The sequence below is a fragment of the Rhinolophus ferrumequinum genome, chromosome 9 (genome assembly GCF_004115265.2).
Source record: "Rhinolophus ferrumequinum isolate MPI-CBG mRhiFer1 chromosome 9, mRhiFer1_v1.p, whole genome shotgun sequence".
Taxonomy (NCBI): Eukaryota; Metazoa; Chordata; class Mammalia; order Chiroptera; family Rhinolophidae; genus Rhinolophus; species Rhinolophus ferrumequinum.
The window spans coordinates 70,655,649-70,673,452 of NC_046292.1; the positions used below are offsets into that span (position 1 = coordinate 70,655,649).

At 32.0% G+C, this 17,804-nt stretch overlaps 1 protein-coding gene across 3 annotated transcripts in view; it reads left to right on the forward strand.

Moving 5' to 3' along the window:
- Positions 1-17,804, forward strand: part of FNBP1L (formin binding protein 1 like) — a 98,666-nt gene that overhangs the window by 68,976 nt on the left and 11,886 nt on the right. For 2 of the 3 annotated variants that reach the window (XM_033114344.1, XM_033114343.1), the window contains exons 6-9: positions 1,958-2,062; positions 5,605-5,733; positions 7,450-7,596; positions 8,677-8,880. In XM_033114344.1, the coding sequence (XP_032970235.1) occupies positions 1,958-2,062; positions 5,605-5,733; positions 7,450-7,596; positions 8,677-8,880 (585 nt within the window). Of the gene's footprint in view, positions 1-1,957; positions 2,063-5,604; positions 5,734-7,449; positions 7,597-8,676; positions 8,881-10,275; positions 10,435-15,318; positions 15,334-17,804 lie in introns of all 3 variants that reach the window. The other variant, XM_033114345.1, reaches the window with a different exon arrangement.

Below are 17,804 nucleotides of genomic sequence, written 5' to 3' on the forward strand. Positions count from 1 at the left end.
ATCCTGTTTTTTTTCTGAGCAATTCTCAGAATATAGGTAGCAAGGCATATATTTTCCAGGCAAGAAATTGGAAAAGTCTCCTCTGGGGAATCTAACCAGCTTGAGAAGAAAGAATTACAGATACTGATACCAGGGTTTCGCCCAGAAAACTGCCGGGCCATGTCTCCTAGAGGAGCCCCACTGATAGAGCTTCCAGTTGGCTTTTTAAATAAGAGAAGATAGGCAAGGATCCCCTTGCATTTAAAGAAAATATCTAATGTAAATACCAGAGACCAAAAGTAATATGCAGATGAAAAAAATCAACTTTGAAACAGTGACTATGAAAGAGAATAGGAATTAAAAAGCAAAGATAAGCAAAATACCCCAAACTGTTATTAATATTCTCAAAGGGAATAGAGAAGATATTACATTCATGAAATAAGAACAAGATACTATTGAAAAAGGAACATACAAAGAACAAAAAAGAACTTTATGATAGCAGAAATGAAAAACTCACTGGAAACAACGAAATTAATGTCTCAGAAAGTAGAACAGAATGACAAAGATTGAAAATATGAGAAAATTAGAGGATTCATCTTATAGGTTCATTTTCAAAATAATAAACAACTTAAAAAAGAGAAAACATAGAAAATGGACAAAAATAATTCAAGAAAATTTCCCCCGAACAGAAAGACATGAGTTTCCAGGTGGAAAAGATTTTCCAGGTGCCCAGCACAGCAGATTCACAGCAAGACATATCTTCGAGAAATTTTAGAACAGTTGTGAGAGACAAAAGAAAGGAAAAGAAAGGAAAACAGAGGAAAAACGAATAGAAAATAAACATGTTTTTTGCAAAGGATCAGGACGCTAGAAGACAGTGGAGTAGAACTTTTACATTTCTGGAGGAAGATAATTTCTACTGAAGAGTTGCATATCCAGCTAAATTTTATCAGTTGAAAGTGATGGTAAATATCCCACTTAAAGTATGGTAAAGGCATTTTAAGCCATGGAGACTTAAAAAATTATCTCCCACAAACCTTTTAGGAAGCTACTATTGAATGTGTTTCAGCAAAATAAGGAAATGAAATCAGGAACTTGGAAATAGGAGATTCAAATCAAGAGAGAGGTAAAAGGAATTCCCACGATAAATGGTGAAGGGAAATCCCAAAGGAACAACTATCCAGTAGGTCTAGTTTGGTAACCAGTCCAAATTTCAGGAGGCCAAAAGCCTTTGGGAGAGATTGCATCAGGAAAGTAAAATTGATAAAATTCTGAATGTGTTTGAATTTACTGAGGAGAGATTTAAAGAACTGGGGAAAGTAAAGTTGGATTAGAGACAAGTGCATTGAAAACTAAGCAAATTTAAAAAAGACATTAATTCCCAGATAAAAAAAGGATGCAGGAAAGGAAATATGTTATACATCACCCAGCTCAGTTGTGAATAGCTTTCACAAAGTCATAGTTAGTTTTAATTAAATAAAACAATTTTAAAGGCCTGGTTCTGGGCTGATAGTATTCCTGGAAGAAACAACATAAAACCACTTTGGAGGGACATTTCCACATGCTAAGCTACATTGAGATCCCACCAAAAAAAAATAAAAACAAGCATACACTAAAACCAACCAACTAATCAAACATACAAAACAAGCAAAAACCACCAAACAAACCCAAAAAATCCTGCTGAAGATGAGGCTCATAATAAAAAATTGTAAAATACATGATTTTTTTTTCTTATTGAGAAGAGATAAGATGCAGAATAAATATTTACTCAGTCATGCTTGTGATTTTTTTTTTTCCACAGTCTATAATGTCTGATATTTAAGGCACCTGGAATGATTCTAGTAGTAAAATTTCTTCCCTAATTTAGAAAAATTTTAGTGTACAATTCTACACAGTACACAGTGGCAACATTTTAAAGGTTTTTTTAATGAGATAAATCTAATTTTATTTCTCTGTGATATTTTAATTATTTTGGCAGAGTAAAAAGAAATTTGAAAGAGAATGTAGAGAGGCAGAAAAGGCACAACAGAGTTATGAAAGATTGGATAATGATACTAATGCAACCAAGGCAGACGTTGAAAAGGTAAGAAATAATCCAAGCTGACTTTGATATCAAAATGTTATTACTTGCATATGGAAAGAAGCTACAATATTGGTATAGGTATTAGAGTTTCCCCAAGAGATACACTGCATCTATTTAATATGTATTAATTTATTTTGTTGTAAAGTCTTAATTGCATTCAAAATACATAGGAAAGACATGCTATTGGGAATGAGCTTCTGTGCTATTCCAAACTAGGATATAAAGCCTCAGGTGTGTTGACGGGGTATGCAAATGGGGGTTGGGTGTGCTTTCCCAACATGACAGACGGAAAACATAAAAACTGTCAGATGCGATATTAGCTGTTTGTTTGTTTATTCATTCATGATTCATTTTGGAAAACTGAACCCTGTCGTCTCACTTACTGATTCTGGGCCAGATGTTCTTTTTTTGGGCCAGATGTTCTATAATATAACAGTTATTAGAATCACCCCTGTAACTTAATTAGCTTTGCCTTCTCCCCGCTATACACCCATGATCATAGAACAATGTTCTAAGATAATGCTGGGCTTTTGAAATATAGATGAACCTTACTCTACATTTTTATATATACAAACGCCCACCACTGTGTATTTTCTTCTTAGGGTTTTGTAATTCCCAGTAGGATCAGAATGAGACAAAGTAAGAAGGAAGGGAAGAATACAGTTGATCCTTGAGCAACTCGTGGTTAGGGGCAATCACCTTCACACAGTCGGAAGTCTGCATATAACTTTCAACTCCCCCCAAGTTTAACTACAAATAGCCTATTGTTGACTGGAAGCCTACTGATAGCATAAACAGTTGATTAACACCTAAAATTATATCAATTCCAGGTTTCAATTACCTTAAAGTCTTCTAGTGTAACTTGTGATGTTTGTATCTTGTATACCCTATTTTTAGTGACTCAGACATCCGATGACAGTAAGTTCCCTGTCAGTGGGAATATACAGCCTTCAGATCGTTCATTCATCTTTTTCCCCAACGTTAACATTGTCTTATATTGACCCCACTTGTCTCCTTGTTCAGTTTTAGTTTCTTTGAGGTACCAGAAAAATATCAAAGTTATTTTTTCTTATAATAGCTTTTTTGATATTTATAGCAGAGTCTCTACCCCTCGATGAACTATTGTGTTTCTTCAACTATTCCACATACGAAATAGCTTCAAGTTATCTTTCACTATGACTACTTTCCTTTGGATACCCTTTAATTCATAAACATTCCACTTAAAGTATGTTAGCTCAAGTTGGATATAATCAGGTATGGTCTGACCAGTCCTGAGTTTGATTATCTCTCTTGTTTTGAATACTAAGTTTATGTTAATTATAGCCTAAATGTAGATCGACTTTTTTGGCAACTACATTGTGTGGATTAACTCCCAGTGAGTGTATGGTTAAATGAAATCCCCATGTCTTTTCGTATATTGTATGGTGTGAGAATGTATGTCTCAGACAAAATTTGTACTGTTGGTATTTTAAATGCATATGTATACCTGTATCAATTATTAGATTTAATCTTGCTGTTAAGATTTTTGGATGCTGATTTTGGACATCTACTATATTTCCTTCCTAATATCATGTCATAGATAATGTGTTATCATTTCTTGATAAAAATGTGGACCACAACAGTTGCAAACAGCATTATTTTATACGTGGGAGACTCCTCACTGGTTGACATTGACTCCTTAAGAACGCCTTGACTTATAACTAAACATTGATTGAAGACATCGTTTATGTACTATGCATTGTTTGTGTACTAGGCAATTTAAGGAAACTCTTTAGCTGGACTCTCATTTAACTTATTTTTTCATTTTGTCTACAGAGATATCTTTAGAGGCTAGTCGGCCATGTTGAAATCTAGATATAACACGTCTAGTAGTTAGTTTGACCTAACTCGTTCAGAATTTTAATGTTTACAGCTTCATTTCTTATTCTTGTTTTTTTGCAACCCCTTTGATTATCAGAGAATTAGGAAAACTTTGAGGATTTGCTTTAGGAACTGGAGAGTAGAAGAATTCTGTTGTAAGTGGCCAGGGAGGGAAGGGAACATAGTTTTAAGCAACTACTGATAAAAGCTTTAAAAAAAAAAAAAGTGAAGAGGTAGCAGGTCAATTAGTGCTCCTCTTAAAGCAGAGGAAAGCAATTGCACAACAATGTGAATATATATATTCACTGAGCTATACACTTAAAAATGATTAACATGATAAATTTTATGTTGCAGATATTGTATATTTTACCACAATTAAAATTTTTAAAATTTTCAATGCGGTATTTACAAAAAGAAAGGAAAGGAAGTAAATGTGAAGCCCAGAACATGCCAGGGGAGGCTTCAGTTATTTTAGCTTCTAGACTTATACTCCTACATACCCTGCTGGAACCTTTGCCCCGGGCATTGGGAGTCATAGGCAGTGACTTGGAACAGGAGGAATTCCCCCGACAGAACATTGTGGATAGGGAATCATTTGGAATCTTCTATTCCATCATAGTTTATGGGAGGAGGGAGAAAAGGGGAAAGGAGTGAATGAATGTGTACTTCAGGTCCAAGGTTGGAACTTCAAATGTATTTTTCTGGAGAAGTACTTTGGGCCATGGTGTTTAGTTTCCATAGAGATTATTTATTGTAAGCTTCAAGTACACCGTGGATTAAATGGATTTTTGTGGGCTTATCTGAGATCTCTGCTACCACGTATTTCCATAGGTCAGTATGTTCCTGAGTTCAGAAGAACTAATTTGTGCACCTGTTGTTAGAAGGTCAGGGACTACGTTTGTAGAAACTGGATTTAGAATAATGAAGTACATTCACAATGTGCTTTACAATTTTCAGAGCGCTCTCATATAATATGATTTATTCTTTGGAACACTGTAAAATTGAGTTAATTCTTCCTTTGGTTTTTTCCTATTGCTTTAGAACAATTGAGAAACTTGTTTAGATTCCCATCCAGTAAATCAAGAATTAACAATTTGTGTTAAGTTTGTATTCTAACATTCTCACTAATGTTGACATTAATATTACTCATTTGAAAAGCATTTCTACAAGAGCTTGAGATGAACAGAACTATATTCTAAATAAGCATTCCTTAAAGTACCTGTGGTTTTGTATAGAGATGAAAATGATTGTTGAATATTACCTTACCCCCAAATCACATTTTTATCATTATTTGGTTTTACTGTGGTTCTAAGTTGGATATAAGTGTATCATGTTTAAAGAAACGTTTTACTACTAACTTTTTGTGTGTTTAAAATATGCCTGATGCTGTTTTTCTCTTCTGATTAAAAGCTTACTGTTTCAAGCCATAATGTTTTCATTTATTTAATTTAAAAAAATCTGGATTTGGTAAGGAGAAACTTTATTTGAATGGATTTTTGTAGTAAAAGAAAGGGGATAATGCAGTAGGGAGACTGCTCTGGCTGTAAGATCTGCAGACATAACCTTTAATTTTAAATGATCAGTAGTTTGAAAAAGTCTAGTGTTAGTATAACTTTTAGAAGAGTGAATTAGCTATGATTTTGTTGTTGTTGTTGGTAATGATTTGGACCAATATCCTCTAGGCTAAACAGCAATTGAATCTGCGTACACATATGGCTGATGAAAATAAAAATGAATATGCTGCACAATTACAAAACTTTAATGGAGAACAGCACAAGCATTTCTACGTGGTGATTCCTCAGATTTACAAGGTAAAATTTAAATATATGAAATGAATCTAGTTTTAGAGTTGGAAGAGCTGCTCTTTAAATATAAAACTTAAATTTGAGGCATCAGAGTGTTTCTTGATTCACTAGTCATCGTGAATGGTGATAAGAAATTTCTTTGATTATAGACTTGAAAACTAAATTTTTCCTAACTTTGAAATCACAGATTTTCCTACAGATTTATTATTAGTGTAATAAAAAAATGACATTATAAATTTTAATGCTGTGTCAGTAGCTATTATGACATAGGGGGGAGTTCATTGGAATTATATATTGCAATCTGCTCCCCTAGAATTGGGATGTAACACTATATGTTTTGACACTATACCAGAATCATTGTCCAGGTGGCAGAAATCAATCTTACAAAATGTATTTTTCTAGCCCGGTTTTTGCCTATTTGTCTTCCTAGCTGCCAGATCATAAATGTAATTCAGGCCATGAACTTGCTAAAATCCCATCCTCATCACTTGATAGCAATTGCCAAACAACCTCAGGTAAACACCCCAGAATTTCCATGAAGGTTAAATTATGTTACTGCCTATTCTAGAAAGAGGAGAAATTAAAGAAGAGATTTAGTGAAACCGTATTGAAAGAAATGTAGTATCTGGCGAGCAGAGTGTATGTGGAACGAGTGTCAGCCGGAATATACTTTTTTTCTTTGTAAGGCAAGTTAGAAATACAAAGGAATCATAGAAGTGGTGGATGAGAGTGGGAATCAGATTCTGGTCATTTAATTCAGGCTGTCTAGACGGCTGCTCCTCACCCTATGGTGCTTTTCTAGGCTTACTAGTTAAACCTTCATATTCTTGGGAGACCTTAATTTGGAGATCAGCTACTTTTTATGTTCTGGGACTTGCTCCTTTTGTTTGGACCTTGCTGTGGTCTTGCCATTTTGTGATGCTGGGAACAGTTATTTTGTGAAATTGCAAGTCTCAAATTCCCAGGCTTTGGAAAGTAATTAAAGAGGAAAGAGTGGTATGAACACTATTGGAGTTCGGGGGTTTGAGCAGTGTAGCTGTTTCCTTGGAGAAACAAAGGTCAATGTGGGCAAATAGAAAGTGTCATAAAAGAAAGTGTCCCAGCATAATTCTTAGTGGCATGTGCCAATAAATTTTTGAATTGTGGGGATTCCATACATGTACCATTTTGACCTTGTGGCCTTCTGTTTTTCTTCTTGTGTCCCTAACCCTCAGAGTGACAACACTCTGAACTGTAGACGGTGATAGGTCTGGGTACCTGTCGGTATGCAATCAACTGTGGATCCTTGGTCCAGCCAGAGCTTACCAAAGTATTCTGAACTAGTTTAAGGGCTTAGAAGTCGCAGACTTGTATATGTTATAGGCTAATTGCTTGAAAAGGAAAAATAGCATCAAAATTCTGTCTTCAAATGAAACTTTTCCTGAAAGTATTAACAGCAGCTAGTGCTCTGGTTGAAGAATGGAAAGATGGCGTGGTATGAGGCAGGGGGTGGGTAGCCTTGTAGGGGATCCCTTCAGAAGGTTTGAAAATCAGTGTTACCTGATTTTTTTCTTTTGCTATATAACAGGCCTCAGGTATTATAAGTCTACAGCATTTGTTAAAAGGTATTAACAACAATGTAACTATTAGTGTGGAACTTTAACAATTTTTTTGAAGGAGGTTGTTTCAGAATGGAAAGAAAAATTAGTTTTCCTTTTTTTTAAAAAATTTCCTAATTATTAGCAACTACAAGAAATGGATGAACGAAGGACTGTTAAACTCAGTGAGTGTTACAGAGGATTTGCAGACTCAGAACGCAAAGTTATTCCTATCATTTCAAAGTGTTTGGAAGGAATGATTCTTGCAGCAAAATCAGTTGACGAAAGAAGAGTAAGTGCTACATAATTATATTTGAATAAATGTATTTGGTTTAGGTATGCAGTTCAGTGAAATTAATTGGAAAAGGGGTGAAGTAATTGTTTAGAATTATATTCTGTAAAAGAAAATCTGGCAATAGGTTGGACTCCTTTGGGCTCTGAGGAACGTTCTATATACTAAAATTCTAGTTGTTGAAAAGAAAAGAGTTCTAAACTTTCCTTCCACTAATTTTTCAGTTCTACTCAACTGACCTGTGACCTGTATGTTACAAACTATTGTACTATTAGTCTACTTGGAGTTTAGAGGAAGAAATGTTAAGAGAACCAGTGTTTGGGGAGTGCCAAATATATACTACAAATATATACCACAGCAAGTTGGTATTATATTTGGATTTTGCCTGAAACAAATAGAATTCTGCCTTAAATTTTAAAAAGAAAAGAGGATTATGGGTATAATACTTAATGTGAGTTTTAAAGTTTCAGGTAAATGTACTGAACTTTATATTTTCAGAGTTGCTTTTTGCACTCAGTACTTTTTGTGAGATCTTTCTCTGTTACTGTTAACATTCCCAAGTTTGTATTTCATATAGTTTGTTTTTTCTTTTTCCGTTGAATGAAAGACTTTCTACTTGGATTTTAACTCTCTTTTACAATTGGATGCCCTTTCATTTGTTCCAAAGGTCAACTTCTTTGTAGACATCCTGTAAAGCAAAAGACCTTTTTCCTTTGAAACTTCTTAGAATTTCTACTTGAGAAAAACCTCTTCTATGTTCCTTTTGTCAGTTAGATCTTTCTTATCAGTTATCTTGTCCTCAGGTGAATGTCAGTGAGTTAAAGATATGGAGTGAAAACATTCGTGAATATTACAAATTAATAAAGTGACAATTTGTAAATTAGTGTTTTTTATTCGAGTTAAAATAGGGTTTTTACAGATTCACAGGAAGAAATTACTCACTTTAATCCTCAAATGGTTACTATAGAATTATTTTTTAAATTTTTATTTGTTTTCTTGCACTGATTAAAGTTTTGAAAGTTAACGTGGTATTATGAGCAAATGGAATGGTTTTACTGAAAATGTGTTTCTTGTGTATAGGACTCTCAAATGGTAGTAGACTCCTTCAAGTCTGGATTTGAGCCTCCTGGAGACTGTCCGTTTGAAGATTACAGTCAGCATATTTATAGAACCATTTCTGATGGGACTATCAGTGCATCCAAACAGGAAAGTGGGAAGATGGATGCCAAAACCACAGTAGGAAAGGCCAAGGGCAAGCTGTGGCTCTTTGGAAAGAAGCCAAAGGTAAAAGTCATAAAATTCCTCTATGCTAATAATTTTGTTTTAGTGTGTCATTTAAATCAATGTAGGTATTGAATGGATAATGGTTTACTATTAGAGAAGAATTTGATTTGAATAATTCAATGAACTTTTCACTTATTAGAAACATAGTTTTAAACCTTTAATAGTAAAAATTACTTCTGGATTCAATATTTGACCACGACTTAATGAATAAAATATGTTAATATCGCTAAAATTATATGCTTTTGAAATTTAATTTGTATATAGGTAGTTTCAATCAGAATTTCTAAGGAAACATTATGATCTAACTATAGGAATACTAAAATTGCAATTCTCAGTTGGAGTGGGTGATTGAGCACACTAATAGTAAATATCAAATTAGGTCTTATTGCTCATGCTAATAAAGTTATTTCTATTTATGTGAATATTTAATGGGAAGGCCTCAATGTTTGTGGTTATTTCAAGTTTAAAAAAATCTTTATTTTACTAAGAATTTCACTCTTCTTGTTGGAACCCGACAAGATGTTCTTGGTGTGCTGTTTATTTTGGATAGACAAATCTAGCTCAGCAGATGAGCAAATGGAATAGATGAGTGCTTAATATTTCTTATCAATTTAGTGTTTATAATGGTATATCAGTAGGAAAATAGATACGTACTTTTAATCTGATGTGCAGAATTTATTAAAGCATACATGATTATTTTAATTCATTTTTCTGATTTTGACATGAATGCAGATAAAATTTAACTTAAATTATAATATACCTATAAATATATTTAAAAGCACAATTATAGTTATCTCAAGCTTCATTCGTGCTTTTTATAAGTCCAGTGGAGAAGTTGAGAAGTGAGACTTTTTAAGTCAGATCAGAGAAGCTAGGAGAGCTTAGAAAAACAAGGAATACTGAAATTGGGGGGGAAAAAAAGAAGTGCAATAAGGATGAACTAGAAACAGAGAGGAAAGCCACAAATGTAATAAAAATTTTTTTGCCTATTTGTGATAAAAATCAGTTACAGTTTTAATACTTTATTTTAATAGACATTGCCTATTTAGATAACTTTAACCGTAGCTGCTGCCTTTATCTCTGACGGGTACAAGTTAAGTATAACTAGGTGATGTGAATATTCTAGAAATCAGAAGGTCATATTGCTCTCTGACATTATAATTTGTGTACTCTATATTTCTAATCTGTCAGTTTGTAGAAATGATACATTTTTAAAAGTAAATTTGACTTTTTGAAATGACAGTTTTGGCAAAACTGTGTTAATTGATAATATTTTTATAGAAAACTTTATTTGAGATATATTTTGTGAAAAGTATGTTGCCAAAAATAGAATTTTCATTTAGGAAAAACTATGCACATTTGGCTTATTGATTCCTTTCTTTATTTCCATATTAGCCACAGTCCCCACCCTTAACCCCTACTAGTTTATTCACATCCAGTACTCCTAATGGGTCCCAGTTTCTCACATTCTCCATTGAGCCCGTGCATTATTGTATGAATGAAATAAAAACAGGGAAGCCCAGAATTCCTTCTTTCAGAAGCCTCAAAAGAGGGGTAAGTTTAATAATGGGTTAAAATGCATGATGGCCTATTGTGTGTGTAGTGTGGCTTTTAATACTCTCCACCCTCATTATAAGGCTCTCTCCTGTAAATATGTAGTTTTAAAAACACCACAGAATGAAGTATAGCTGCCCTCAAGTTAAAAACAACTCCTCTTTATAACATTTGAAATGCTCAACCATAAAAGAATGGTATTATAAAGAGGGTGCTGGGTACAATCATATTAGCTATTTTATTTTCTCGTTTATGTGAAATCATATGTCCACCATTGTCTTGTAATGTATCTACATTTTTAAGACTTTCAGTAATTTGTCACTGGAGTTACTCATGTAATAATTTGTCACGTTTGATGACTTACGCCAATTTATAAAGTATTATTTTGCTGACAAAAAAATCAAGTTCAATTTTAATTTCCCTTCTTTTAGAAGCATAAAACATAATTTCCAATAGTTAAATGAAAAATTAAAGACAAGCATGTTAAATATCAAGATTGTAGATCAAATTAAGATATTAGAAGGTAGTTTGTAAATTGTAAAGCCTATTAAAATACTAGGTATTATTGAGTATTGTTAAATGGAATTGGTTTTCTTAAACTAAAAAAAAGGTATTTTTTTCTTTTTTTTAAATGCCAGCCTTTAGCATTTACTAAAGATGCTCTGCAAATGAAAAAAATTTAGAATAGTAAAAAACAAATATTAAACTGTTTCTTAGCAACAACTGTTGTACTACTGATAAACAAATTAGTGTTATTCCATTATGTTAGTGAGGCTAATTTTTCTTGTTTATGTATGATTTTAAGGGTGTGTTTGTAATAGTCATAGCTCATAATTTAGATACATGTATGAGATTTGTTTGGACATATGAAAGCCATCAGTGTGATGAGCCACGGATGAGAACTCCGAGTCTGTGTCATATGAAGTCTAAGCATTAACAGTAATATTCTATAGTTGGGTGCCCTCTTGTTCATGCTCTCTCTCTCCCCGCCCTTCTCACTCTTCTCCCTTTCCTCTCTACCTTTTTTCATTTCTCTCTTTCATTTTTCTTCTCTTTCCTTTCTGTCAAGCCTGTCTATCTTTTTTTCCTATTTTTTGTAGCCCTTCCTATCTTCAAATTGCTTTAGTTGAGTTTCTCTTTTGGCTACATGTAGAACAAGACATACTAATTTAGGGTAAGATTATTATTATTATCTACATTGTTATCTACATTCCCATTAAAACAATATGACACACTTAACTGATGTCAGTAATGCAGCAGAAATGTCTTAGTGTATTATGTCCCTTTTTGGACTTCCCTTTTTCCTATAATGACATGAATTTCTCTGCATCTACTTTACCTAATTCTGTATGTGGATGATATCATAGGTAATTAACGACATTTTGAAAAGTGCCTGTGAATGAGTGTGCATTATGCCTACAGGCAATAGAAATCACAAAAATGATTTTGAGTTTGAGGGTAGAATTAATTCCTATCTTTCTTCTGTGTGATTGAGTCGCAATCATACATTAAATATTATGTTACATAAATCATGAGAAATTTCTATTTAGTAGCCATAGTTTTCATTTTTGTAAACATTTATGTATCCTACACATTGAGTCTACCAGGCCCAGTGCAGTACTCTACACAGTATAGTCATAGAGATATGAAGTAAATGTAATTCTATGAAAAAAAAGATTTTAAGCAGTTAGAACTGTGAGCCCTGGAGAGAAAAATTTAATGTGTGACATGGTCTTATTGAAAAAAATTTATAGGTAGAATTTTATTGTAGAACTTAAAAGTATCTGCTTGGTCATTATTTGTCTTAGTTCCACTTATTGCTTTAATTTTAGATATTAGTACATTGTTTCTTGGAGGGCCTGTTTCCAGAAAGCCCATATCTTCCCTTTTTAAAGCAGTTATCATGCCAAAGATAGAAGCAGTATGCAAGATAGCAAATATAGCAGACAAACCAACTAGGGGATTGGGGATAGAGCAGGAAGGCAAGTTTATTACAACCTTAGTATTGAGAAATTTCTGTTTTGATTGGTATATGGTAGTTTACTAGATACATTTCAAAAATAACCCACAGAGATGTTTTCCTTCCACTTAAGAATTTTCTCAAAATAGGAAAATCCAAAAAGAAGATAAGCTTTAAGAAGTTTTAAGAAGCCAGGTTATGTATTTTTACATGGATTTACATGTAAATCCATTAAGCTTATGAAGTAAGTCTTTTTTTCCCTAGTTTGTTGAGAAATAATTGACATACATCATAAGTTTAAGGTTGCAGTATGATGGTTTGATTTATATATATTGTGAAATTACTGCCATAATAGGTTTAATTAACATCCATCATCTCATATAGATACAATAAAAAGAAAAGGGAAAAAATCTGCTTGTGATAAGAACTCTTAGGATCTACTCTTTTAACATCTTCCCTATATATCATACAAGAGAGAACTCCCAATTTATACGAAATCACTTTTAGGCACTTTTCATATTTCCACTAAAATAGCCGAGTAAATTTTCTTTAAAAAATTTAATTCCCAAATGTTTATGTAAAAACAGTATTTTTATAGTCATTTTTTCCAGTTTTATTGAGAAATAATTGACATACATCACTGTATAAGGTATGCCGCCATGATGGTTCCATCTACATATATTGTGAAATGATTAGTCTTAACTTTTCTTAAAGCTGATGAAGTGTGCTATTCAAATTAGAAACTTCTTTTGAGCTGTATTTGTTACATCATTTTTCCTAAATACTTGCTTTTTGACTTTTCTAAAATTTTATAAATTTTTTTTTGATATCTAGTTCCCAGTGTCTTTAAGGATATGAGAAATGTTATATTGGACCAGTGTTTTTGAATTTGATGGTGGTACTAATAATAGTCCTTTTCTGAGGGGTGAAGGTCTACCTTGTGTGGCATCAAAATCTAATTGTTAATAGATATTTGGTGCACACCCAAACTTAACTACTTAATATAGAAATGAATAGTTTTTACTCTATAATGACTTCATTTGAATTTACTGGGTACCTTTTCTTTTTTTTTTTAGAACTAGATTTATCTACAAATAACAAGTCCATGTTTTCTGTCTAAATTATTCAGAATCTTATAGATTTCTAGAGTGATTTTTGTAAGCTTTTATCTAACTGATTTCCTTTTTTAGCTCCCTGGTGTTTATTAAGGATATGTGCAATATATGGTAATTGCATATGAGAGTAAGGTATTTCTGTATTGAATATGAATTGCTTTAAAAACAAAACAAAATATATTTCTAATATTTTTTAGAAAGAACTTGAGTTTTTTGTATCCCCAAATCTAATGTTTATCTAATCTAAATTTATTTTCTAATAGATAGTAAAATTTGATTAGCTAAAAACTGAAACATCTGATATTTCAGTTACAATTAATATTGTCTCTAAAACTTTAACATAGAAACTGGAAAAATAATTTACATCACTTAGAAATTTAGCTGGTGAAAATTGTAAAAGATAAATCAAATTCAAGTACCTTAGGAAGTTTGCTTCTTGTCTTATTTATAATTTTGTTTTAATAATTTTTAAAGAAGACCATGAATATCTTTTCAAAATTTAAACCTTTTTATTTCCCCATCAGAAATTTTGTCACAGCAGAATAAGTTGTGGTTTTTGTTCCCTGAAACTACTGACAGTCTAAAGAATGTTAAGCTTAATTTGGAAAGATGATAGCATATGTCATCTTTTTTTAAATCATTATAATCATTTATATATATGGCCAATTCATCAGAGATAAGGGGTAGATATTTTTGTCAGCTATTTATGAAAATTCATATTTTTATGTGAAATTCTACCTGACCCCCCCCCCCCAACTTCTTTAAAGCATCATGATTTAGAAAACGGGAAAAAAACTTTTAGAAGATGCTAACCAAATGGCAATGACTATGGAAATTAACTTTGTAAAGCTCTCGTGTGTATTCTGGGTTACAAAGAATATGCGTGTGTGCATGTGTGTGTGTGTCTCACATGTGTTTAGTTGGGATGCGAGAGATGCAATGCCAGTTGCAGAACCCTGCTAACCCACGGAATGTGGGTTATACATACATATGCGATATATGTAACTTTGAGACTATTGTGGCTATGTTATTTCATATTTTTGGAAAGAATTTTAACCAATTTTCTAAAAATTACAGTTATATTTTTAGTGTTGCTTTTTGAGCATATGGATTTCAGAATAAAAGGTGAATGATAGAAGCTATATCTTCAAAGCAAAATTCAACCCATATACTTTTGTTTTTTAGGAAATACGTATGGAAACTTGAATCTGGTTGACTCATTTGTTATTTTGATGATGTGTTCTGTACATTTAAAAAAACAGACCTTAAAAATAAAGTAAAAATATTACCCTCACCTGCCCATGATATATTTAAATTCAAAAAGTATTTTGAACTATAAAAATTCAGATGATAGTGTTTTGTTTAATGCATTGGGAAGAGCATTCCATTTTTAACTACTTCATATAAGTTTCTTTAAAATGGTTAATATTAGGTATTTTATATTCAGCTCTTCACATAATTAGTATTGTGAGAATGAGCTATGTAAGTGAAATCCATATATGTAAAAATTCTCCTTTAAAGACGAAAATACATGATTCCTGATGAATGGTTACTATTTATTTTTGAGTTTTAGTTGCACTTAGAAAATATCTGCCCATTATCATCAGTGTATTTTTTTTTTTTTTGCAGTAATTTACTTTCCAAAAAAATGCTTAAAATTGTTTTTCTGGCATAATTGTTTGGGTTGTGAAGTGTACATGATTTATTTTAATATTGTAAAATATATATGTATAGGTTATTGCATCTACTAAATTATGGTTTCATGTGAATAATTTACCATTTCTTTCTGTTTTCCATTGAACTATTCAGTGGTCGGTGAAGATGGTAAGCCCTATGTGCTGATCTATATACTGTGCCAACATTAAGTAATCGCAAAACATTGTTTAAGTCAAAACAAGTGGGAAGATACATCCCCACATTTTCACCTTGTACATGTCTTTTCTTTCTATAATTTAATCCATAGTGCAACGTATGCCACTTGATGTCATAAAACTGCAAAAATAATGTGGTTAATCCGTCAAGTTCTTAGATGTTATTGAGTGTAGTCCTTGTCATGTTACAGAGAATAAAATTATAGTTAAACATTATTTTGAAAGTTACATAGTAGAACAAAGTTTCTGTTTTTATAGAAGGAAAGTTGAACAAAAATTATTTTTCTTAACACCCTTTAAAAAGGTCGTATAAATTTGATTTGTAGTTTATCACAAGAATCATTGGATTTTCCAAAAAGTAAGAATGAAAAATTTCCTATTAATTTCATTATAGAGTCAGAACTTTCTTCTTCTGTACTATTGAATGGGAATAAAAGCACAAATACCATATATATCGTGTGTGTGTGTGTGTGTGTGTGTGTGTGTATGTGTGTTTTGTGTGTGTTGGGGAGGGGGAGATAGAGAGAGGAGAGAATGTTCTTTTATACATTTATTTCAGACGAATTAATGGAAGTACATTGTGAAGACCTAACCCAGAAATTATTGGGTGCTTATATAGTTTCTCATTTTTGGAAAACAAACCACTGTTTTCCAGACTTTTGTCATTTGGCCTTTTATGAATTCTTTTGTAGTAGGAGAGGTTGTTAAATGTGTCAGAGGATCAGAGGTCCTCTTTACATCCATAGAAAATACAGTGGGGGTTTAGTTCTCATATACTATTAAAAAAATAGGTTATAATATCAGAATGGGATATTAGACATGCAAGTACCTCGGTGTCTACTGTTAATAAATATGAGAACAAGGTTTTGTTAGGGTTAAGTGGGAATATGGTGGATTTATTTACAGGTAGTTTTGAGTTTACTATTATACTACCAAGTAAACCACATTGGAATATATTTCACTTCATTAAATAGTTTTTCAAACTTTTAAGAAATATTAAAAAATATAAATTAGAAAGTTTTATCTTTAGCACTTATGTATTAATTTTCAAAATCTGTACCAGAAATTAGATTAAAACTGACCATGTATATTGATAATTGACCAGTAAATTTAAAGGTACCTTGGATAGGAAAATTTGCCATTCATTCATTTAGGTCAAATTTGGTTGATTTGACAGAGTCTTATGTCTGGTGACAGGTAGATTAAAAATCAAAAGCTACTTAGACAAGATGTCCTTCTTTTAAGCAAGCATGTTGAATGTCCATAATGTGCAGGCCACTTGGGAAAAATTCTAGAGATTCTGTTATTCATTAAATGTTACATTTGATCATAGCTCATTCTAAAAGTGAGTTTTCTCTTTTTTAAAAGTAAGAGAAGCATTCTTATAAATGGTGAAAAAAAGCTATTTAGCATATGTTATAGACGTAAGTGGCTCAAAGAGCAAGGATGCATTTCAGCAACACTAAAAATTGAACTTGTGTATTCTTAAAAATCACCATTTTAAAAAGAAAAAAGAACAATGAGATAGGTGTCATCAGTTTTTGGAATATATGAAAATTGTAAATATAGGTTTATGTGAAGTGGAACCAATAGTTGCTAATATTAACTCAATTGTGTAATCAAGATAACTAAGGTAGCAGTGACATGGGTAACATTTAAGAGGAGAAAGGCATCATTTGAATCGGAAATTTACATCTAAATACTAGCACTTTTTAAAAAATGGTATAGTTTCTTGAATATCAAATCAGTAAAAGATTTTCAAACATCAAGCATACTTTCTAAAGAAGAATTATATCTCTCTTTGAATTATACCATTCTTTCAGGAACAACTAAAGTATGTTACTTGGATATACAAAAGAATAATTGAAAGTAGAGTCCTTACTGGAATTTAATTTCTACTTAAATTTCACTCAGTGGATTATTCTATCTTTTGTCTTTTAATGATCAAGTATGTTTTGGTTCTAAAGAATAGAATGGTTTAATAAATGTAATCATTCAAAGACTATACGTAACATTAACATTTATTTCATTAATTAGATTGTCTTTATGAGGTAAGTTGCTTACTTAATTATAAAAACTTCATATTTTCAGTCTGAACATTTGTAATATTCTATCATGGCATTGGATTTGATTTGGGAGTGTGGTAATATGTATATATAAAACAATGATTTGTATAGATGAGAAATGTTATGTGTTTCCATTTTGTTGTTGTTGCTGTAAGGAGATTTACATGTATTTATTTTAACTCTCCCAAGATCTGGAAATAATGTAATATTGGTCATTACCAATTATCTGTATCTGGTGATATTTTTGCCATTCTATTTCATGATTTTATAAACTGACTAGAATTTTGAACCCTTTCATTAATACAGTTGTCTTAATTAACACACACATATCTGTGGGGATTTCTTTTTCTTAAAGGGG